The following is a 24,170-nucleotide window of genomic DNA, read 5'->3' as shown; positions in this document are numbered from 1 at the left end:
ATAAAGCTAGCCTTATTCACTGATTGTTTCATACTATGCTTCATCTCTTAGGAGACAAAATCTAAGTTCCTTGAGGTCTGACACTATGCTGCCCCTATTCCTGACTCTAGAGCTTAGCACAAAGGCACTATATAAGTAAGTATTTAATAAATACTTATTAACTGAACTAACTCAACTTACTTGATCACCATTCAACTGAAGCAAGATCTAGAGATGACATACTCTCTTCCTCTTAAAAATACCATTTTTGAGATATATATATATATCTTTTTTAAGCAAATGCCTAAGAGCATTCATGGCAGCATGTGATAGAGCAGAAAGAACATTAGATTTGGAGTCTGGAAGAACTGGTTTCAAATACCACCTCAGAAAATTACTAGCCTATGTGACCCTGGGCAAGTGACAAACTCTGAGCCTCAGTTTTCTCATCTGTAAAATGTTTGGTAAAAACATTTACTTCATATGGAGGTTATAAGGATCAAATGAGATCATATATGTAAAGAAGCATTGAAAACCTTAAATTGCTATGTAATGTGAGTTATAATCTGTAAAATATGAACATACAGCCATTGTGAAGTTGGTGCAGTGGATAGAATGCCTGCCTGGACGCAGAAAGACCCAAGTTAAAATCTGGCCTCACACATTAACTAGCTGTGTGACCATGGGCAAGTCATTTACCTGTTTGTCTCAGTTTCCTCATCTGTAAAATGGGCATAATAATAGCATCTATCTCCTAAGGTTGTTATGAAGATCAAATGAGATAATTGTAAAGTGCTTTTGTACAATGCCTGGCACATTTATAAATGTTAGGAAACAAATAAATAATGTCAGCCTATATGAGCACTTCAGTTTTAGCTCTAGCAGAACAAAATATACAGAGTACTATATTTCTGATGGAAGAATAAGCCAACATGGGATTCTCACAAGCACAGGTTTAGGCTTTTTGGATTTTTTACTGGATTTGTGATTTCATTGATATAAAGAAGAGATATCAAACACTCCCAAGTTCAGCCCAAACCCAATTAAAACACAGTTGGGAAATATTTAACAAAAATAAATAAAAAAATGTAAAACATTGGATAATGTTAGTATTATTCGTTATTATTAGTATATAAGCTGACACGTAGCCCAAGGAGATCCTTACATACAGCTTAATGGTTCCCATTTCTATTTGAGAACTCTCTCAGTGTAGAGACAGACTCTTCATTACACAACACTTTCAAACAAGGTAGGTCAGTACTTTGTAAGCAATTTTATGGTCTTAAAGAATTGCCTAAGACAATTAGAGGGTAAGCGACTTGCCCAGGGTCATTCAAGATGCCAGAGGCTGAACTTGAACCCAAGTCTTCTTGACTCAGAAGTTACCTCTTTTGTCCACTATGCCACAGCATACAAATATGAGCAATGGAATACAAAAAATAAAATAAAATGAGATAAATTCACTTTATAAAAGCATTCCTTTGAACAACAAACTTTCTTGCATCATTTGAAATATAGGTCAATGGATAAAAATGGGATTTATATGTCATTCTAAAAAAACAATGTATCAGTTGCTTTCAAAAAGGCAAAGCTAGCGGGGCAGCTAGGTGGCACAGTGGATACAGCACCAGCCCTGGAGTCAGGAGGACCTAAGTTCAAATCTGGCCTCAGTCACATAATACTTCCTAGCTGTGTGACTGTGGTCGAGTCACTTAACCCCAATTGCCTCACTAAAATAAATAAATAAATGAATGAATAAATAAATAAATAAAAACAGCTAACAAAAAAAGGGCAAAGCTTATAGATATATCCCATTAACTAAATGTTTCACGTTCACATGTACAATACTAAGAGAATGATTTCCAACCACTAACGTTATTCTTAACCAAGTCATACCAAAGTCATTACGAGATATATGTGATTCAGATACGTGGTTTACTCAACATAGGAAAAAAGAATCAGAACCCAAAAACTCAACAATTTATCCAGAGCCTCTGGTGTCAATACTTCACTAATTTTAGGGAGCCAGTCCTGAAACCAGGAAAACCGGGGTTCAAGTCCTTCTCTGACACAGGCAGTTCTATGGCCCTGAGTGAAACTGCTCAGGGCTCTAACAACTCCCTAAGCCTTAGAATAAATCAATCAACATTTATTAAGCACCTACTATATGCCAAGCACTAGAGATACAAAAAAAAAAGTCCCTGCCCCTTAAGAATCTCACAATGTAATGCAGGAGACAACAGAACATATACAAACAAGATATATGCATGTATAAAGGATAAATACGCAATAATTAAGAGAGGTAAGGCACTAGAATTAAGAAGAGGGTGGAAAGGCTTCCTGTGAAGACAGAATTTTAGTTGGAACTTAAATGACGCCCAGGGAAGCCAGTAAGCAGAGATAAGAAGGGGAGAACATTCCAGGCATAGGGGACAACCAGAGAAAATTTCTGGAGCCAAGATGGACTGCTGTTAGAAGTTGTCATTCTGAATACTGAAAAGTAGAGAAAGTTTCTATATCCAGGAGTTGCCTAAACCAATGAAATTGGTCCAGTCCACTAGCCATTCCCTATACCCAACCTTCTTAAACTCTTAAGTTTCCATTACCAGTCATTTTATACAGCTTCTTACCCTTCAGGCTAAAGAACAGGGCCAAGCTCTGAAAACTTCTGAGTACTCTAATCAGTTTCTTGTTGAAATAGACATGACTTTCCAAAAAAAAAATGTTCCAAACCATCCTGTCTAGATGACATTCCCAGATATGCCCCTGAGTATCATACATCCTAATACCTAAAAAGAAAAAAAATTATCTTCATGAAGACAATACTAACCATCACCTCCTTTTAAAAAATGAATAATGTGCATTTTTAAAATATCTGATAAATAAGCCCAATGTTGGAGATTGGTGCAGGTTTTAAAACCAAAAATAAGCAATTACAGTTGCCTGTCATTCATTAGCAAAAGAACTAAACAAGACACTTTAGAAGCTAATCATAGCAACTTCCAAGAAATAATCTTTACAAAAAAGTTACAGCTCATTCTGTCACTAGAGAAAGTAATCAGCCTCTTTTCTACCAGTCATTGATCTCCAGGCACAATATCTTCAGTCTTTTTTACCGGTAGCTATTATCTCATTTCCTCTACACACTCACAGTTCTCTGGGAAAGAGATAAACTTCATTTAATCTTCCAAAACACCCAATGAGTAGGTGGCAGAGTGAGGCCAGATGTGCATGCATGACTTCCTACAACTTTACCCACTCTCTCACTTCCTGTTAAACTAAGAAAATCAGGTCTACACAGGCAACACATGAATCATCCTGTCATAAAATGTTTCTGCCAAGAGGGACCTTAGAGATCACCTAGGCTTAGTCCAACCTCCACAACCCTTCCTCGAGCCCCCAATTTTACAAATGAGGCAGCTGAAGTCTGAGAGCCTTTAAAAAAATAAACAAAAACAAAAACAGGCAAATCCCTCACTTCTACTAGCAATGATTATCTCATCCATAAGGCTGGATGGGGAAATCAACATTTCCAAGTACAACAAAGAGGCAAAGGAGAAGAATCTGCCATGCCAGAGCAATTAACACCGATTAGAGCCCTTAGTCTACTTACTAATGGAATTCAAAAGGGGTCAGCCTTAAGTCTCCACCTAAGTCCCTCCAGATCTGACCAGAAGGCACACAAATCTTTAAATATTTTCAATAAAGGCAACCCCCCAAAAAGGAGTAGACAGAAAGCAACAGCAAACAGCAAATCCCAGGGTATTCAGAAAGCATCCTTACCTTATTTATCATATCGCAAAAAAAACAAAAACAAAAACAGAAAAGGGAACTAAATTTCAAGTTCAAAGATGATCCTCCCTAAAATTTTTAATAGTCATTTTCTACATCAATTCCAACAAGAAAACCACTTCCAACATATATCCCAACTCCAAGTTTTTACAGCTGTAGAATCAAAAGCACACAAAATTATGAATTTCTCAAGAAAGATGCCAGAAGATCACAGACTCTGGAACTGACCAACTCAAAAAAATCTGTTCTGTTCCTTGAAACAATTAAAGCCTTAGAAAGGTTTTGTTGAACCAACACATCACAATTTAAAATATTCCTGCTGTGTTAAAAAAAAAAAAGTGTGATTTACCCCTCAGAGGCAGTGGAAAGCATTCTTAAAAAACACACCCACCTGTGTAGCATTAGAAAGATAGAAGCAAAAAAGTCCAATGTTGAACATATTAAATACCATTTGCTACCACCACCAACCACCTACACTCCATCTTGACTGAAAAATGAAAGACACTCTCCTCCTCTTACCTCTCCCTCCCCTGCCACTCTTTCACAAAGATCTCTAGTCCAATCAAAAACTAAATCCCTCATGATTTAAAATGACCTCGTAAATATAGCCAATTGCTTAGTTTCTTAATGTCCCTGACTCCTTAATCTATACATTTAAGGACATCACCATTAAACTAATTCATAGAATTGTCTTATGGAGGGAAGTGCCCATAAATCTCTCTGATAATACAACATGATATACACATATCAGGATTCACTTCTATCATGCCCTTCCTAACTCTCAAAATGTTTTTATTCACCTCTTTCATTGCTTATTCATGACTTCAAGTAACTGCAGGATAATGAACAAGAGGAAAGACATAGATTCTACACATGCAATCCAGTATTACCACATGCTGACCACTTATATACACCACAGGAAAATGGAGATTTTTGAAAAATGCATTTGCATTTTTTTTAACTTGCAAGAAGTTTACCAATAACAAATGAAATTCCTACATCAGAGACAACAGAAAGAAGCAGTCTTATACAAATAACTGTAGTAAGAGAGACCAATTATCTACCTGAAGAGCTAGGTCCAACTCATCTCCAAAAAAAGGAGAAACGAATTCTGCAACTTCACTTTTTCACATTAAAAGCCAAATTCAGAACTGAAATATTAAAATTAATTTTTATAACCTGAAATCCTTTACCCTGTGATCCTTTAACATCTTTCCAATGCATAAGATACAAAAGGTCAGAGAAACAAGGTACCTCATAGCCACATGGCTTATTGATGTTGCCTAGTAAAGTCTTGGAGGATCAAACTGTCCAATAGGTTATTGACAATCTGTTAAAACAGCAATTCAGTATTTCATCCTCCCTTTAAAGTACAAAGCCAATACAATACTGCGTTCCTACTTATTTCTCCAGGACAAAGATTTTTCAGTAATTACCAGCCTTGCTGATATGCCACCTTAAAGAAATTCCATTCAATTTAGCTAATACTATGCACTTTACAATGTAAAAAGCATTTGAGCTTGATAGTGAAATACAAAGGACTCCTTCTGCGTACTTTTACCAAGAAAAACTTTTTCTTTGCAAAAAAAGAACTTTAATAAGTAGTTTTATTTCCTATTTTACCTGAAGATTCTTTTTTTGCATGTTTTCTTTTTAATTCCTAATTAGGTCATTTTAAATGAAACACCTAGTCCAAAACACACTAATAAATATAATCCTTCATTATTGCAACATCTACTACAAGTGATATTTTTCCTTTATTCAAATGACATGATATCAGTGCATATTTGTAACATGAGCCCTCAGAGACTGAATCCACACAATCTGCTCAAAGAAACTATGCTCCATCTTAAATGCTCCAATGAAATACTCTGATCATGCAGCCAGATTACTTTCTGATATCATAGTTCCCAGCAGACTGTCCGATGGGACTTGGGCTGATGAATGCAGTGACCCCACTCAAGTGAGGTGAGCCATCCTACACAGTACTGTTCAGTGAACAAGATGCTTGCCCATGCACAAACACAGACCAATTTTGTACTAATCTTTAAGAGAGTTAGTGATTATATAAAACTGGTTACCAAAAGCCATACCTTATTTCTCAATTTCTTGGCTTCCTGAGTCTCAGTTAAAATCCCATCTTCTGCAAGATGTCTATCCTGTCCTCCTTAAAGTTAGTACCCTTCCACTGAAATTATCTCAGAGGTAACAGATCATTTAGTAGCTATCTCATTTGTACATTGTTGTTAGCCTATTATCAGCTCTCATTCGACTGTGAGCTCCTGGAGGGTATCCACCAAGACTACATCAGTATCAAAAACATCCTGTTATCAGAGTAAGGATCAGTGCAAGCAATTTTATCTCTACTATAAACAAAAATACACTTTTCTTACCTTATCTATTTCTCCTGAGGTCACCGAGCTTCTCCACCTCAATCATTCAAGACTCTACATTGTTCCTTACAACAGGTACCTAAACAGGTGCCACGTCTTAGAGATTCCACAATATCCATCTCCTTTCCTCCACTCACATTGCCATACTAATTCTCCCTAGTGAACTACTATAATAGTACCCCCACCTCTAGTCTCTCACTTTGAATATCTGTATCTAAATGACCATGTGATTTTCCTAAAGCTCAGGTCTGACTATGTCACACTCCATGGAGTAGTCAATCAAGAAGAACTGAGTTTGAATCCAGCTTCACGTTACTGTGTGACCCTAGGCAAGTCACGGAATCTCTCTCTTCTTCATTACCTTCATTATCTGTTATCTGGTGATAACAGCACCAACTTCACAGGGCTGTAGTGAGTACTGAATTAGTTAACATATGTAAAGCACTTTGGAAATCCATAAATGCTAGCTATTTATCATTATGTTAGCTTATTATCATCATTTAATTAAGTTTCTACTACATTTAGGAAAAAAGTTTTTGGTAGACCTGTGATTTCATCGGCATAGCAGTTTCTTTGAAATTCGTTGTCCTTAGAAAGTCACTTGGGGCACTGAAAGGTTAAGTGACTTGCCCAGAGTCTCAGTCAGTACTTCTCAGGGGCTTTTACCCGAGCCCAAGTCTTTCTGACGCTAAAGTCAGCTCTTTCCACTAGGCCCCACTGTCTCTTTTTTTTCCAGTTCCTAGCTTGTTACCAAATTCATTTGTACTTGTTTCAGAAGGGTTTTTGGTCATACGTAGATTTCTTTTTTGTCATTCTTTTTCTCTAGGTCTTCTCACTACCCAATTCCAAGTTCCTACCAGCATTGTAGATTCCACACTACGTGGGGGTGTACTCCTATGGTACATCTGAATATCTCTGTGTTGTCCTCAACTATTAGCTTAAAGGATTTTGGACTTTTAATCTTGTGATCTGCAAGGTACATGACATGCCATCCACAACCATATCCAATCTTAGATTCCATTTGGAAAAGACCAGAGTAGTTTTTTCTGAGAGGAAGGAAGTATTATGGTATAAATATGAAAAATTAACATGAATGTGAATATCATTTTATTCAGTGTTTGCCTTTTTTGTCCTTTTTAACCCAAGACTGGACAATTGTTTTCTGACCATCCTCCTAGGGCACTATGTCGTGCCTAGCTTGAACATTAGGAGGGTTAGGAGGTGACAGACAAGAGACTTTGCTTAGTCTTTATGCAGATTTTTTTATGAAAGGGGATAAATCTTTAATATTGACCTAATTTTATTTGTATTATGGTTCAAAAGACTCTTGTGAATGAGGTGCTTATTTTATGTTGCTATTTAGAATTTATTAGCTTGAGGCAGAAAGACAGTAAATTAGTGTGAGAGAAAAACTATGGGTTTGAGAGAAAGGGGATAGTAGGTTGGTTTCATTTCATAAGAAGCACTATTAGGGGCTTCTTGGGACAGATATTAAAGGAATGGTGTTAGTAAAGCTGTCATGAGACTCTCTAGGTAAGCTAAGTATTGCAGCAAACAAACTTATGCTCCAATTTTTATCAAAAGAGCTTATTAGGAGCTAAGAACTAACAAAAGACCTCTAGTATTTCAACAGGTCAACAAACTGACGTTTAAGCATTTAGTTTGTGGTAGCGGGAAATAACAAAGACAAAAATGAAACAGTTCATATCAAGTGACTTTTTAATTTCATGAATTCCAAGAACATCATTTTTAAAAAATCAACCAAATATCAAATATCTAATTGTCATTATTATTCCCTTCCCAATACAAGGTCAAAGACAAGGAAAAAGAAAAGGAGGATCAGGTAAAGAAGGTGAAGTAAGAGTTCCCTCTTCAACCAGAACAAGATGAAATGACTCTTCCAAAGGTACTAGCACTTGCCCACTCTACCAAGTCGTTTTTCTGCATCACCCTTAATGAGGCTACTCTAGGTACTAAATGAACTACTTTTTAACTGGTCTCCCCTCCCCCACTCCCAAAGTGAGGGAGAAAACGCAAACCATCGGAAGAGAATGAATGTTGGGGCAGCTAGGTGGACCAGTGGATAGAGCACTGGCCCTGCAGTCAGGAGAACCTGAGTTCAAATCCTGCCTCTGACATATAACTCTCACTAGCTGTGGACTCTAGGCAAATCATTTAACCCCAATGGCCTCACTCAAAAAAAAAAAAAAATCCAGATAAGAAAGACAATGCCCCAAATAGCAGTTAATATAAGATACAACACCTCTCAGTTTCTCTAATTTTCAATATTTTCCCCATTATACTTACTTTTAATTTCACATCTATTTATTAATCCTCTTTTTATGTTCTCTTAACATATGATTTTAGAGATATAGAGTTGTTTAGAGCTGTGTCAAGAGACAACTGGAATAGAACCCATTAAAACTACAGAAGAGATTACCATAATCAAGGTAGTAACACTCCTATCTTTACTCAAAGTTCAATTTACCAAGAGGAGAAGAAAAGAGCTAGCGATCAGGAATTGAAAAACAAACTTTTAAAAAAAACATTTTGATAACTGTATTTCTATATAACTGGTTTCCTTTGTTATCCTATGCATTTTATTTTATGCATTTAAAAGCATTTCCTGAGAAGTGGTCAAAAGGCTTCACCACAATTTCAAAAGTAAGATGCATGACACACAAAAAAGGTTAATAATTACTGGGCTAGATGATTTGTTTTAGCTAAAAGTTGCATGTACATTTGTTATCACCAATGTTTTCCTCATCTGTGCTGTCAATCAACAAACATTCTTAAAGTCCCTACTATGTGCCAGACACTGGGCTATAATACATGTGCCAATCAAGCAGGCTACTAGCCTGGAGATAGCTAGGGATTATGTGAAAAGAACCTTTCAGTTTATTTACTTTTTAATTTCAAGATCTCAGCTGTTTACAGGACTGGTTATGTCACATCACTGCTCAAAAAACTGAAGGCATTCCCCACTGTCTTCAAAGTAAAGGATAAATTCAAGGCCCTCCACAATCTGTTGCCATCCCACCTTTCCAGCTTTATCTTATCTCATTCTTCAATATGTTCTCTACACTCCAGCCAAGAAATGATAACTACTCTCTGTCATTAGAACACACACTACATTTTGCCTCACCTGTGTCTATGTATAATCCTGTCACTTGAATTAGGATGTTGTCAAGTCAACCACCATCTTAGCCATGAAGCCTCCCCGGATTGCCTGGTCTGTAATGAGCTAATCACCTGATATTTTGTTTTGCACCTCTTTATTGGATTTATCATATTGGCTGTGTATATATGATATTCCCCTAATCAATGGGAACACAAATGTAAAGCTAAAAAAGACCTTAGTGGTCAGCTAGATCAATTATTTTACAGATGAGGAAACTGAAGGCCACAAAGACTAAGTGGTTTGTCCAAAGAGTCATAAGCAGTAAGCTGGTAAAGCCTGGATCTGAACTTAGGTTCTTAAACAAAAGAGAATGATGATCAAGTTGTGGCTAAGAGGAAAAAAAAAAAAAGATCACAAAAGAAAGCAGTCCAGTGATGGGATAAGAAGAGCCATGACTGTATTGTTGTTTTTTTCTCTTGCAAGGAGAATGTTCTTCAGATCAGGAAGTATATAAGCTTTTTTTTGAGCAGAAATTGTTTCAATCTTTGTATTTGTCCTCAACACCTAGCATGACGCAAGGCATACAACAGGCACTCACTAAATGCTTACCTGACTGACCTAGAACAAATATATGGAGGGCATGGTGGTGCACACATGTAGGCCCTGCTACGATGCAGAGGCTGATGGATCACTTGAGCAAAGGAGTTCAGAATTGCAGCAGATGAAGAAGTATCCATGCTAAGTGGGGCTGGAGGGGAAGGGGACTACGGACTGCCAAAGGAGGAGTAAAGTGGACTAGGTGGGAAAAGAGCTTGTCAATTACCAGTTGGGTCAACTCTATGAGTGGCTGATGCAGTTCCCATTTGGGTGAGATTTGGGGGTGAAGGGGAAGAGAGAGAGAAATGCAAAAGAAGAAGATAAAAGAATACCTAGTTGCTCTCAGTCACCAAGCCCAGAGAACCACATCTAAGAACACAGAAAGAACCCTTGAACAAGTATCTTCATTTCTGTGGGCCTCAGTTTCCTCACTTATCAAATGAGAGGGCTGGGGAAAGAGGGAGTTTCACTTTGTGCCTAGCACAATTAAGTGTAATTGGATTAATAAATATCTGTTGAATTGAATTTACTTAAGTAGAAAAAAGAGATAGAATTAATCACCCAATGAGTTTAATCACTTGAAACAAAACAGAAATCAAGTGGTCGCATAGTTCAAGTTCCAACATCTAAATAAACACTATCTTATGAATACTGCCCAAAATACATTAGTCATAAAAGTACACACTACAGGTTTGCCAGACCTAGTAAAGACTAGAACTAAGAGGGTCCTTCAGGACATAAAAAGTATTTAACCACAGATAAATCAAGCAATTACAAGCATTCAAGTACACAAGAAGAAATTCATAATCCAGCTACTATACATTTAATAAAGTGTCAGACAGTATTATATTTTACTAGTGAATTTCTCAGATCAACAAATTTCAAATTCCATTATGGCAGTGGAATGATTATATTGACTCGGGAGTCAAGACTTTAAAATCCTGTCTCCCTTACCTCCTAAGTAACTTTGGTCAAGTCAAATTACCTCTCTGGGCATGGCAACTTGGTATCTCTCATCCACAAAAGGAGAGGGGTATTAGCCAAGATCACCTCTAAGGTTTCTTTCAATTCTAAAACCAATAGTTAGCCTGTCAGGCAATTCAAAATTCAAATCACTACTTCACCAACAAGCTTTCTCTAAAAATCTAAAAACAACCCCCTATAAATCAGAGTGAAAACTCCCAGTAGAAGAGTTTTCCAAGTGGGGGGAAAAAAAAAAACTGAGCTGGGGCAGCCAGGTGGTACAGTGGATACAGCATCTGCCCTGGAGTCAGGAGGACCTAAATTCAAACATTTGCCACTTATTAGCTGTGTGACCCTGGGTAAGTCACTTAACCCCGACTGCCTCACAAAAAAAAGACTAAACTCTGCCAAACTGAGCTAGGCATGGCAACCTCCCGATAAAAATGAAGTGATGAAGATGTGCTGGGGGTGGGGGGGGAGAGCGCAGAATAAAAAGTCATGATAAATATTCTGGCATATGCTTTCCCCCCAAACTTCAATTCAACAAAAAACTTACTTAAATGTCCACCAAGCATGGGACTCTTAGCTAAACACTGAGTTAAGATATAAAGCTGAAATAGGCCATTTTCCCTACTCTTGTAAGGCATAATCTAGATGCATACAGGATAGATACAGGCAAACAAACAAACAAAATAACTAATACAACATTTCTAAAAGGCACCAAGTGTTACGCAAGACCCAAATTAGAAAAGGGTTATAGGAAGTAATTAGGACAGGTCTCATAAAGGAAGTGACTTCTGAGTTGAGTTACAAAGACTGAACCAGAATTCAACAGGTAAAGAAGGGAAGGAGGGCATTCCTGGGATCTAGAAGACCAATAAAGGTAAAGTAGTCTAGTCTTTCAAAAATAAATTCTGGAGAATAGTATCAGTTAGATAAGACTGAAAAAACAGAATGATGGCAAACTACAGAAAGCTTTGGGTGGAAGGCAAAGGATTTTTAACCTACTTCCAAAAGCAATGGAGATTACAATCACGAACCTTAATTTAGTTCCCTATTTAAAATAAAAATTAAACCTAATTTGAGTACATTCCATCTACCAAAGTTAGCGCTTTAAAAAAAAACTGGTTGTAAAATACTCTCTGATTAGGATAAAGGAAAATACCATTTTTCGGAATCACATGACAAGCCTCTAGCTTCTACACAATGGAATCCCCCTAAGAAAGGAGAGAAGAGAGACAAACTGTTTGTCCCAGTTCCTGATACCAGTGACCTCACTGACGGTAAACAGAGTTTGCCTTTATAGTGATAAGAAAAGAACTGTGTTCATGTTTTAAAGAAATAATGTGAATTCACAAGGATGACTGTTTACTAATGGGAGTGGGGGAATAAGGACTAGTAGAAGACAAGAGACCCTCAACAATTTCATAGCCTCTCACTCATCTGGCCTATCTATCCCAAAAGGGAAAGCTGTGGGACAAGGAGGGGGGATGCATGGGGGGGTGGGGGAGAGGCTGGAAGAAAAGATTTTTATTAATGGGAGGTCAATGAATTCTCACACAAACAGTGCTTGTTTATAACCCTCTTTGTATTTACCATATCAAGTGTGAACTTAATACCCTGAAGCTGTCATTTCTTTCTTTACTCAAAAGAGACCGTTTACTAACATACCAGCTATTAAAAGATCAAAAGCATTCAAAGAAATTTCACTAAGCATTTATCTCATTTTTTCAAAAGCAGGCACACACGAATAGTCTATACATGCAGAGTTTTCCCACTTTCTAACCCGCCACAGCAAGGAATATTGCCTTTACAATTCACTATATCCCACCTAGGCTTCTTCCATTCCCACCTGGAATAATATGCCCCTCTGGATCAGAGAATCTATCTCCTTCCTAAAGTTAAGCTAACCTACTTAGCTTTAGTCCACCCTGGGGCAGAGCTTGACTGACAGTGATTACCCACTACCTCTAATTGCCCAGACCAAGCTTCACATTCTTCCCCAGGAGACATCCTATACCTACCCCACCCCTTTCCACCTCAGGCTCCAGGAATAACAACCTAATCTATACTACCATTGCTTATGAAAAGAGTATGGCAAAGGACTACCCTATGGCTCCACTCATCACCAAGACACAAATTCCTTTCTTTGGCCACTCCCCATCCCCCAATAAAATGTGAGCTCCTAGAAGAAAGAGCTATGCCTCACTTTTGAATCATCCAGCACGACAGGGCAGCTAGGTGATAGAGTGGAGTGCAGGGCCTTGAGTAAGGAAAACTCATCTTCCTGAATTCAAATCTGACCTCAGACACTTACTAGCTTAGGTGACCCTGGACAAGTCACTTCAACCTGTTTGCCTCAGTTCCCTCATTTGTAAAATGAACTGGAAAAGGAAATGGCAAACCATTCCAGTATCTTTGCAAAGAAAACCCCAAGTGGGGTCATGAAGAATCAGAAATGACTGAAAACAACTGAACAACATTATCCAGTTTTCAAACATTCATTCCAAGGAAACAGCAGGTGATAAAAATTTATTAACAGACTGCCTTGATCAGTATCACAGATCAGTCTATTCTACAAATAAAACTCAATACATGCCAAAGTCTATAGTTTACTGTCTCATCAATTTTAATGAGTGTTCATCAAGTACCTATTACATGACCTATTACATGAAGATTACTGTTCTAGGCACTGAGGGAGAAATACAAAGATTCACCAAAGAAGCAGTCTCTGACCTGATGGAGTACATCACCAACTTTTAGAGCACTGAATTTAATTACTGACAGTGGGATCAGTCATACCTCAATTCCTTTAGGCCTTCTCCCATCCTCAACCCCAAGCATGGTGCAATGGAAAGACCACTGGCTCTGAGTCCAGAGAACCAGGGTTCAAACCTTGGTTCTGATGGTTACTATCTATATGACCTTAAGTATGTTACTTAACCTCCCTGGATCTCATTTCCCAAGAGAAAACTGGGCTAGATGGGCTCTAGGTTCCTCCTAGCTCTAATTCTATGATTCTTTCTTCTTTGCCCTCCAATTTTCCTTTCCTTTTCAGCTATACTTGTTCCCTATTTCTCATTTATCCCTCTTTCTTCCCAACCCCCCACAGCCAGCTATAGCACAAGAGAAATGCAGTTTCTTCAGAAAGTTTCACTCATTCTTGTTCATCCCTACCCCTACTATGTCACCTTTATTCCGGCTGCACAATTACAGGAAATTTCAGTTATCCATCATCTTCTTAATAAGGACAAATGAGTTGACGAGACTAATAAAACTAAAACACTTAATTTAAAAGAAAAGTTTTGCTTTTTGTCACTAGAAGAGAAGTAACAATTTGAACTGATCATTAATTGGGGGGGAGGCACCATTCAGAAAAACTGAGATAACGCTGACTTTTTAAAAAAATTCTGTAAGGATGATGTGAAAGTGGGGGAGGGAACCTTTTAAATCTATAGGTCAGCTGTCAAGTTGCCAGTATGATAGCTATATATGGAACAGTTACAATGCCCCAAGGATCAAGGGCACTTACAATAAATAAAGCACAGTACAACCAACCATGTGCCCTGACTTCCCAACTCACACAACAGCTAATAAGCACACAATAGAGAGACAGTGTTCCCAATTCCTATACTCCTGGACCTACTGATGTGATAATCAGCTATTCGGTGAATAGAGCAGGGCTTAACAAATCACAGGTGCCAAGTAACCATGGCAGCTGGCCAATTTCACCAGGACACCATACAACCTCACCCAAAACTAGCTTCACTGCCTTCCACTCATGTTCACATTATCCTATCACACCAACAACTTGGAGATAAGCAGTCCATGGCACTAGACCTGGAACATCCAGCCTGAAGGTTCTTCAGGCTTCTTTTCACCAGACCCAGTTGTTCAAATTCTGCTCAGGACAGAGCAGAGAAAGGGCTCGAAGGAAGGAAGGGGGGAGAGGGCAAAAGCCACAAGACTTTCATATCCTCTATACATAAACCTCGAAGCACCAAGATCAGATGCAGAGAGCCTTCATCATTGATCTCGTACAGAGAATTCCTCTACAGACGTTCAGTGAAATCAATCTGGGTCTTTATTTTTACCAAAAGTTGGGAACAAATATATGTTTTCTTCTCTGCAAAAACTTAAAAAAAAAAACAATAAAACCCTCTATTTCCAAAATTTGGGGTATGGCTTCTAGTTTGAAAGCAAGTATCTCAAGCCTTGCCACAGGGGGTACAGTGGTTAAGAGCACTAGATTCAGAGTTGGAGGCACAGGTTCAAATTCTACTCATTCCCTGAACGACTACTTATAAAAAATGAAGAGATTAGACTAGATGACCTTAAAAGTCCCTTCCATCTCTCAATCTAAGATCCTAGGACATTCACAGATAGAGGTTTTTTTTATCTCTTCATTACCAAATCAGTCAAGTGGCTAATCCATTTAACCTTACAAAAAGGGAAATCTTACATTTATCTAGCATCTATTTATTTTGTTGTTGTTCAGTCATTTCAGTGTGTCAGACTCTTTGTGACCCCATTTAGGGTTTTCTTGGCAAAGATGCTGGAGTGGTTTGCCATTTCTTTCTCCCACTTATTCTACAGATGAGGAAACTGAGGCAAACACGGTTAAGTGACTTACCCAGGGTCATGTAGCTAGTATGTGTCTGAGGCTAGATTTGAACTCAAGAAGATGTCTTCCTGTCTCCAGGCCCTGACTCTATCCACTGTGCTACCTAGCTGCCCCAAAAAAGCAAAATAGCAAAGCAATATGGTAGGAAGAGAAGCTAAAGCTACTGCTAATGCCAGCCATCCCACTTATGCCTCAAGGTTTTATGGCATTGCTTTATGATGTTACTACAGTGATGTTATTTTAGAATAGTTTCACAATTCTTTTAAAAACTTGTTTTCAAACAGATTAAACAATTTACCAGAAATCTTATTTGCATTAACTTGTATAATACCTTTTTACAGGTAGAGAAAGGTTACAAAGAACTTTACACATATTCTTTATACATTTTACATTCTCTATACATATAAAGTATATATAGAGACATACATTCTCTATACATATTCTTTCAGTTCAGTACACAGTATCAGTTCAAGCCACCTTGAACCCTCACAGATTTTGCATGGTACTATTTGAATTCAGATACTTCAAGTTTTACTGTATTGCTCTCTCAAGATCAGTGAGTGGTTCAAAACACTCATAACAATGTTTTGACATCTCACTAATAACAAGAAAAAAATCTTAATTCTACTTGTGTACCCTGATAAAAGCATTAAGTGTTCAGAAATTCCTGACTTCTTTTCCCACCCCAGCTACACTCCTCTGGACCCATACTCCTCAGAATCTCATCATCCTGAAAAATTATCAACCCTGAAACTCATATCTTGTGACTACTCCTTACCCCTAAGGCCCTTCCCTCCCTCTGACCAGACAGGATGGAAGGTGGACATCCAGAGAGCTCCTGCCAGAGCCTCCATTTAAGGAGGCACCTACTCATTTCTCCCCCAGCTGCATTCCTCAGGGCTTCACCTTATCCTTTCCTCTCCCCCTCCTACCCTGATCCCCAGCACACTGTATGCACTCAATAAATGTTTACTGACTGACTGACTGACTCTTTTGGGCAATCACTTTGTCTCCAAATGAGATATTAGAGACTCAGTTCAAAATCGGACTCTGCCACTTAATATCAATGTAACTTAAAAGTCACTTAACCCTTCTAAGCCTCAGTTACCTCTTCTGTGTGTAAAATAAAAGGGTTAGACTAGACAACCTCCAAGGTCTCTCTTATGATATGAGATATAAAATTACTACACACTTATGTTTTTAAAGAAAGAATCATACTCAACAGATATATTGTGAAAACTAGGTGGTACAGTGGATAGAGTACTGAGTCCGGAGTCAGGAAGACCTGATTTCAAAGCTATCCTCAGATACTTATTAGCAGTGTGACCTTGGCTACATCAACTAATCTCTGCCTCAGTTTCCTCAACTGTAAAATGAGGGATAATAATAGCACTTCCCAAGATTATTGTGAGGATGAAATGAGATATTTACAAAGCACTTAGCATAGTGAGTACTATAAATGCTAACTGTTATTCTTATTATTAGTAGTAGTATTTTTATAATTAAATGATTCTACCATGAGGAAATCCTAAGCATAAATTAATTCAGTCTTCTTCAAAATAATACAGTTTTAAAGTTCTGAATGACCTTGGAACATATACCTCAAAGAAATAACCCAAAAGGAAAATAATTTTGCAAAGAAAATCCTAGGACCCCTAGCCAGAAAAAAAAAAGTCCCACAATAAAGGAACAGGTAAGCAAAATGTGCTATATGAAAACAAACTAACACTCCAGAACTATTTTTAAATGAAATATAGGAAATGTTAAGTTAAGGTTGTGGTGGGGAGGTGAGAGAAGGAGAGAGGAAACAGAGCAAAAAGATAACTGTACCAAATATGTTCATCCTATGTAAAAAAAAAAAGTGTGTATATTAACAAAGTATAGAGAAAATATATTTAGAATGTCATTTTCTCTATTTTTTAATCTTCCAATCTTAAAAAATATGAAGATTGGAGTAGGTGGAATGGATTTTTATACAACTGCAAACCAAATGATAATCATAAAAGCTTTTATATAGGGTTTTAAAGTCATATGTAAAGCTTTCTGCAGCTCAAATGACTAAAACAATAGAACACATGGCCACTGGAGTTTCCTCCCTACACAACCATTCAGGATCCATGCAGTAAGAAGGAAACAACCCCGTGTTTAAGAACAAGTCCGCACATGTCACAGTACTACAGATCAGCTGATACAACCTGCTGAAAAAGCATTCTGCAATCATCCCCCTAATGAAAACACTTGGCTTTAGAGAACATTCTTATCTAATGTTATAAAAACAGTAACACAAAAAGGATATTCAAACAACTAGAAAAAAAGACACTACAATAAAAAAGAAAATAACATTTGAAGAATCCCACACAGGAGCCCATGCAAGTGAACCGCTCAAGTCCAAATTTTAAATAACAATTTTTAAAAGTCAGTCTAAGTTTATGGAGCACTTTCTTTCTAAGAAACGTAAAGTGCTTTTAACCGCTTCATTAATCCTTGTTAACTTCCTTTAAAAAAGGGAAGTGGGTGAATGTCATTCCCATTTAATAGTCTGGAAAAGTGAGACACAAGGCCAGATTATATTCCAAGTCAGTGGCAGTCAGGAATAAATTCCAGGTCTCTACTCCTAATATTCTTAACAATAATAAACCACCCACTTTCATATCAGTATGTCAATTATTTTTGTGGATCATTTGTATCAAATTTTCAGTTTCAGGTTGACCTCCCCAATCAATCCATGAGGTTTCTGGACCTTCGACCTCTATCAACCAGTATGTGCTAGGGAAATACACAGTATTAGTCTAAGAAAAAAAATACAAATGGTCAGGTGAGCCTAATGGGTGAAGGGGGATGTCATCTAGAAATGAGCTAGAGTTTTTAAATTTCCTGTCTTGGATTTTTCACATAATTGCCCTCCTCCACTGGTGAAAAGTAACAGCAACTGACTTTCTCAAACATATAGAAATGGTATAAATAAGCAACAGACAGATAGACACACACACACAAAGACATACAGATAGAGACAATTTAGTCACCAATCAGTCTTTTTACGCACATGCTTCTTAAATATCTCCTCTATGTAAATTGCTGTAAGCCCAAGGCATTTTTACTGTAAGCTTACAGGATAATATATGTGAATTTGTACATATATAGATACATACATATATCCCATATGGAATGGTTAAAAAGAAAATTATTTCAATTATGAGTATCATCTCCTACACAGACTCACCAAAGACCTACAATTCTGAAAAGTAAACAAATGTCCCCAAACAAGGCACAATTGCTTAACACATATATATGTATTTACATAAACCACAAAAACTACCCAGTATCTGTACCCAGAACTAAATATACAAGTATCCAGAAAACAGAGGCTCTAAAGAACCAGTCTTCTTTTATTAGGAGACACATAAAAGCTTAAAAAAAAACCTCTTTCAATTCACTTCTGATAGACAATTCAACAATACTATAATAAGCCCTCTCAAACAAGACATACTGAATCTTGGGGGGGGGGTGAATTCACCATACGGAAAAAAAAAAGTTTAGGAATAGATAATCACTTATGCAAAGATAATCACTCAACAGACTGCTCTAGTTGCAAAGATTATCCAGAAATATAGAGACAGGGACTAGACCATATTTTCAATGGCACACAGAATTACCAGAAGAATCTCCTTCTACCAATCGAGGTCAGCACCTTCTCTGCAAATTATAATCTCAAGAAAGTTGTGCAATACACTAAGAGGTGACTTGCCCAGGGTCACACGGCCCATCCCAGTCTAGAGGCAGTACAGAAAATAAAAACTGTAAGTAGCACAATGCCCACTTATATTCCACATGAATAATTCTGCATGCTCTCAGCTGGATTTTTAGCAGTCACCAAGTGTTAAAGCTGCAATAATCACAGGTACCAAACATAAAGAGTACTAGATGTGGGGAATCAGGAAGACCGGAGTTCAAATCTAGACTTGGATACTTACTAGCTGTCAGACCTTAGACAATCAATCAATCAGCTAGTCTACGGGCAAATCACTTAACCTTTCTACACCTCAGGTTTTTCATCTCCAATAAGAGGATAATAGCACCTACATCCCAGGCTGTTGTGAAGAGATATGAAATGATCATTATTAAAGCATTTAGCACAGAACTTGGTACATAGTAAGCACTATATAATGCTACCTGGTATACTTACTTCACCAAATCAAAACTACGATAAAAATCCACAGGAAATGAAGAGAATGTACATTGAAAATGGACCCAGAAGTAAGTTTTAAAAATTGGTTTAAGGAATAACATTCTCTAAGATGGGAAACATTTTTCAGGCTATGCTGAGGAAATGATCTTTCGTCACAGGGGTCACTTATAACACCATGATCCAATGCAGTATCTTCAGCTTCTAAGTGTGGATATGTGCCATATCCACATGATTACCTAAAATTGCTTATATTTACATGGTTAGCAATATCCCTTCCCCCTGAATAGATACGGTAGTCATAGAGATTTAAGCCACAATATTCCAAATACTGCCCAAATGTAATATTCAACCAATTTGTTTCAAAATCAAAAGGAAGCAAGAGGAAGAGAAGAGAAGGACGCAGAAGACAAGTGAGGAATCCAGAGAGTAAAAGAATTCAAATCACTTGCAGAACCCCCTAAAGAGTTCTAATAATAACAAATGTCTAAACTCTATTTCTAACAGTTGCAATAAAAGGCCCCCTCCCCCACCATCCAAATGATTTTAACAAGTATCTTGCTTCTGCAGATCCACATGACCTACCTCTAGTTCATGTTAACCTATTCTTTCATTGAGTTATATTTTAAAATCAAGCTGATACAAAGGGCCTTTTTTCAACAGAAATAAGTTTCAATAGGACCCCATACTCCTCAACCCCACTCTCTTAAAAAAAAAAACTGAACTGGATAAACTGACGAAGAACACGCTTTTGTAAAATCATCTAGAAGTGTCCATTCACAATTTATATTTGACCTGAAAAAGTGGGTTAGAGCAAGTGTTCACTCTGTAGTTAAGGTGTTCATTTAAGCTAACTCATCTGGGTCTTCAGAAGAAACTACAACACACTAGAAAGGATACATTTTCCCAAGACTTCTAAATTGAATTAGGCAAATTTGTTTCTAGATGGAAAGCAGATTACAGTAGTTAACAGTCCTCCCATTCCCCTACCAAGGGCCTAGATAAGTTAACATAACAAAATAGATGCTAATTCATTCATGGAGACCATCCACAAACATCCATTAATGTTTTAACTGCAGAGGGCTCACAATCACAGTATTGGAGGGGTTGAAGAGAACTCAAGTGATAGAAACATATATAAAAGAAGAAAAAATGATTAGTCACTGTGAAATGAGGGGGTTGGCCTAAAGAATCCCTAAGGCTCACTTCCACCTAACATTCTAGGCTTTAATGTCCAAGCTACCTTTTAAATAAGACATGGTGATGACTCTAAACTTTTGTATTCTTAAGTACAAAAGCTAAAGTTTTAATATTTGCATAACTAAAACTGTTCCTGTACCTGTTCAATTATATTTGTTAGCTTAGAATAAAATAGCCATACAACTTTTTTTTCACAAGAATGGATTGTTATATGAGTGATAAAAAAAATTAATGGAAAGGAGAACTTAGCCTTTTGTTTTAAGTTTTCAAGGCTTTGTTCCTACTTCTCAAGTTGTATAGTTTAATAGAGCATTGGTCTCAGAGTTAAAAGATCGGGGTATCAATCCCTAAATCTCAGACTTAGATGTGAGGCTTGGACAAGGCCCTTAACATCTGTGAGCTTCTTTGCTCATCTATAAAATAAGGGAGGTTAGACTGGATGGTCATTACGGTCCCTTCTGGCTCAGGTTCTATGAACCTGTAACAATAAATGCATTACCTACCTAACAGAGTTGTATGGAAAGTGCTTGGCAAACCCTTGAAGTGCTACATAAAATAAGCTATTATTATTTCCTATAGCTTCTTCAAGACCACATATTAGTTAAAATATATGATAACTGTTAGTCACACCAGGTAGCTGCTACTCATTGCAGAGTCATGCAGTCTCAACAGACCTGTCTGTTCCATTCACTCTTCATTTTGGAAAAAAAAAGTAAGACTTGGGATGAGTGTGAAATAAGGGCATCCTCTTTACTTCTCACTCTTCCTGATTTCTGCTTTAATTATGCACTTGTCAAACAGGTTATTCCTGGAATTCTGATTTTATAATGTTCACACTATAATCCTTCCTGCACTTGTTGCCTAAATCTTCTGGACTGGGGTCCCTGTTCCCATTCCACCCCACCCCCACTCTCAATCAAGGTATCCAACAGTAAGTAAACTGTATGATGCACACCAAGCTAAGTTATAAAGCAGCACTGGTTAATACCAAACTGCACCTTGAGTACTTGGAAGAGGTTCAAACATGGAAACAAGATGACAATTTCAAGAAGGCCAAGGCAGTGCTTTAAAATGAACGAAGCAATGCTTGCCTATTAAAACATTCCTGAATTTTAATTAAGCTACACAAACTCAACTGGGTAGGTCTTTAAAAAAAAATGAAATTGCCTTATGAAAACATTTCTCTTCTCTCCGTTCTCTTCGCCCCCCCCCATTCTTATTCAAGCAAAGTACATGCCTGAGAGAATAGTTTATTTCCCTATCTGAAAGTCAGGAAATGAGGTCCTCTAAGGCCAATATGACTGTAACCCTGGTATTTGGGGGAAGGAGGGCTGAGAAAAAGAACTAATGCAAAAACCTCCTAAACTTTACTTGACCATCTGGTGTAGCCAAGTCGGCTTGGCTATGCAGACTCCTCCTGCTCTCCCCCAAAATGTCATGGTAAACAAAGAGGGCTCAGACACCAACCTTATAGACTTGTCCATAAGTGCCATTGCCAACTACTTCCACCAGCTCAAAAATCCCAGCAGGATCCTGGAGAGGAAAAAAAAGGGAGGGTTTGGTTTTTGTTTTTTGTTTTGTTTTTAGGGAGGGAGTGAGTTTAAAGATGAGAAGCATACAAAAGAAGTTAGTTTTGCCTTTAAAGCAAAGGAATAAAGAAGTTGCTTTATGTCAAAGTGTACGTAGAGGGCTGGGGGGTTGGGGTGGGGGTGGGGGCGTCATGGAAAAAAAACCCCAACAAAACAAAACACAACGGTGTCTGGAGCCTTGAGGATGTTGGGTGCAGCTGTTGCGCCCTAATTTTTCCACGCACATGCCAATACATGCAAACAAAGGAAAAGCATCAGCCCAGCAGCCTCCAACTCTTCCCCCCCCACACCCCACCCCCACCCCCGCCCCGGCAGCACCACCCAGAGCGGGGCAGGAAGGGAGGCAGCGAGGCACACCGGGGAGACCGGCAGAGGCAGAGGGTGCCTCCCCGTTGAACCCCCATCCCATCCCCCAACCCCAGGCACGCGCACACAGCTGGACCCGCGAGGGCTGGGCAGGGTACCGGGGGAAAGAGGGAGTGAAGGTGCAGAAGGGCATGGGCGTGGGGGGTAGGGGGGTGCTGCTGGAAGCTGAAGAATTAGGGGTTGGGGGGCAGGCTTCATTGTCGCTTGCACTCACCCGCAAAGAGGAAAGGTCTATGTCCACCAGACTTTTTGCAGGGGAGTCGTTCGCCATCTTCTCTTTTTGCAAAAAAATATATATATTATTTTTTAATTCAATTTGAATTTTTAAAAAAAGGCGAATTGTCGATCGCAGCAGCTCTTCACACTGAGATGAGCCCCGCCAGCCTGAGACTGCTCTTCATTGGGAGGCGGCGCTGAGGCTGAGGCTGCTGCTGCTGCTGCTGCTGCCGCCGCCGCCGCCGCCGCCGCTGCTGCCGCTGGATTGCTCGCTTCCCGGGGACCAGCTTTTATTTCCCCCGGTCTGAGTGTGTATGTCTGTCTGTCCGTCAGTCTGTGTAGGAGCAGGAGAGCGAGGAACTGAGAGCGTGGAGGGTCGGAAGCGGATTTACACCATGTTGAGGTGGCAGCGACGGCACCCAGGCTCTTCCCCCACTCCCGGCTCAAGCCTCAGCCTCCTCCACGCCCAGCGGCCGCGCTTGCATTTGCACTCCCCCCCTCCTCCCCCAGAGAAACGGGCGAGGAAGGTTGAGGGCGGGGGCAAGGCAGCAGCAGCTGGGGCCTCCGGACGGCTCCCCGCCGGCGGGGCAAGGCTAGCACCGAGCCGCTCCCCTCCTTCCTCCTCCTGCCTCGGCCAAGCGAAGCTCACGGACACGCCGATTCCTCCCTCTCCGTTCTAGGCTCCCTGCAGCAGCTGCTGTGGCTGCTGCCCTCCTCCTCCTCCTCCTCCTTCGGTCCTGCTGCTGCTGCTGCTGCTCCTGCCTCTGTTGCATCGGAGGGCACAGCACACATCCACACTGGCCAAGGACTTGGAGCTGCAGCGCTGGGGAGAGTTCAGGGACTGAGTGAGCCAGACAAAGATAACCCAGGAGGAGGAGGAGGAGGAGGAGAAAGAGGAGGAGGAGGAGGAGAAAAAGGATACAAAAAATAGATTATGAGAAGAGAGACAGAGAAAACAGCTCCCCCTTTCCTTCTCCAACAGGAAAAACCAGCGGAAACGCACACACACACACACACACACACCCCAAAGCACTTCTGGGTAAACTAGAAGGGGAAAAAAATCCTAACCAGTTCCCTTTCTCAGTCTCGGTTTCGGAGTCGCTACTTGAACGGATATATCAATATTCAACAGGGGTGTGGCAGAGAA

General features: G+C 39.0%; 1 protein-coding gene across 14 annotated transcripts in view; it reads right to left on the bottom strand.

Moving 5' to 3' along the window:
• Window positions 1-23,181, bottom strand: part of MAP4K4 (mitogen-activated protein kinase kinase kinase kinase 4) — a 265,608-nt gene extending 242,427 nt beyond the window's left edge. For all 14 annotated transcript variants that reach the window (XM_027874150.1, XM_027874151.1, XM_027874154.1 and 11 more), the window contains exons 1-2: window positions 23,022-23,181; window positions 22,320-22,385 (exon numbers count right to left, since the gene is read on the bottom strand). In XM_027874150.1, the coding sequence (XP_027729951.1) occupies window positions 22,320-22,385; window positions 23,022-23,078 (123 nt within the window). In that variant the 5' untranslated portion in view covers window positions 23,079-23,181. The remainder of the gene's footprint in view (window positions 1-22,319; window positions 22,386-23,021) is intronic.
• Window positions 23,182-24,170: the final 989 nt, after the last annotated feature.

Source organism: Vombatus ursinus, unplaced genomic scaffold (assembly GCF_900497805.2).
Source record: "Vombatus ursinus unplaced genomic scaffold, bare-nosed wombat genome assembly UNPS02014805.1, whole genome shotgun sequence".
In the NCBI taxonomy this organism is placed as follows: Eukaryota; Metazoa; Chordata; class Mammalia; order Diprotodontia; family Vombatidae; genus Vombatus; species Vombatus ursinus.
Note: the sequence above shows the minus strand (reverse complement) of the source record. Positions and strands in the feature narration are given on the sequence as shown.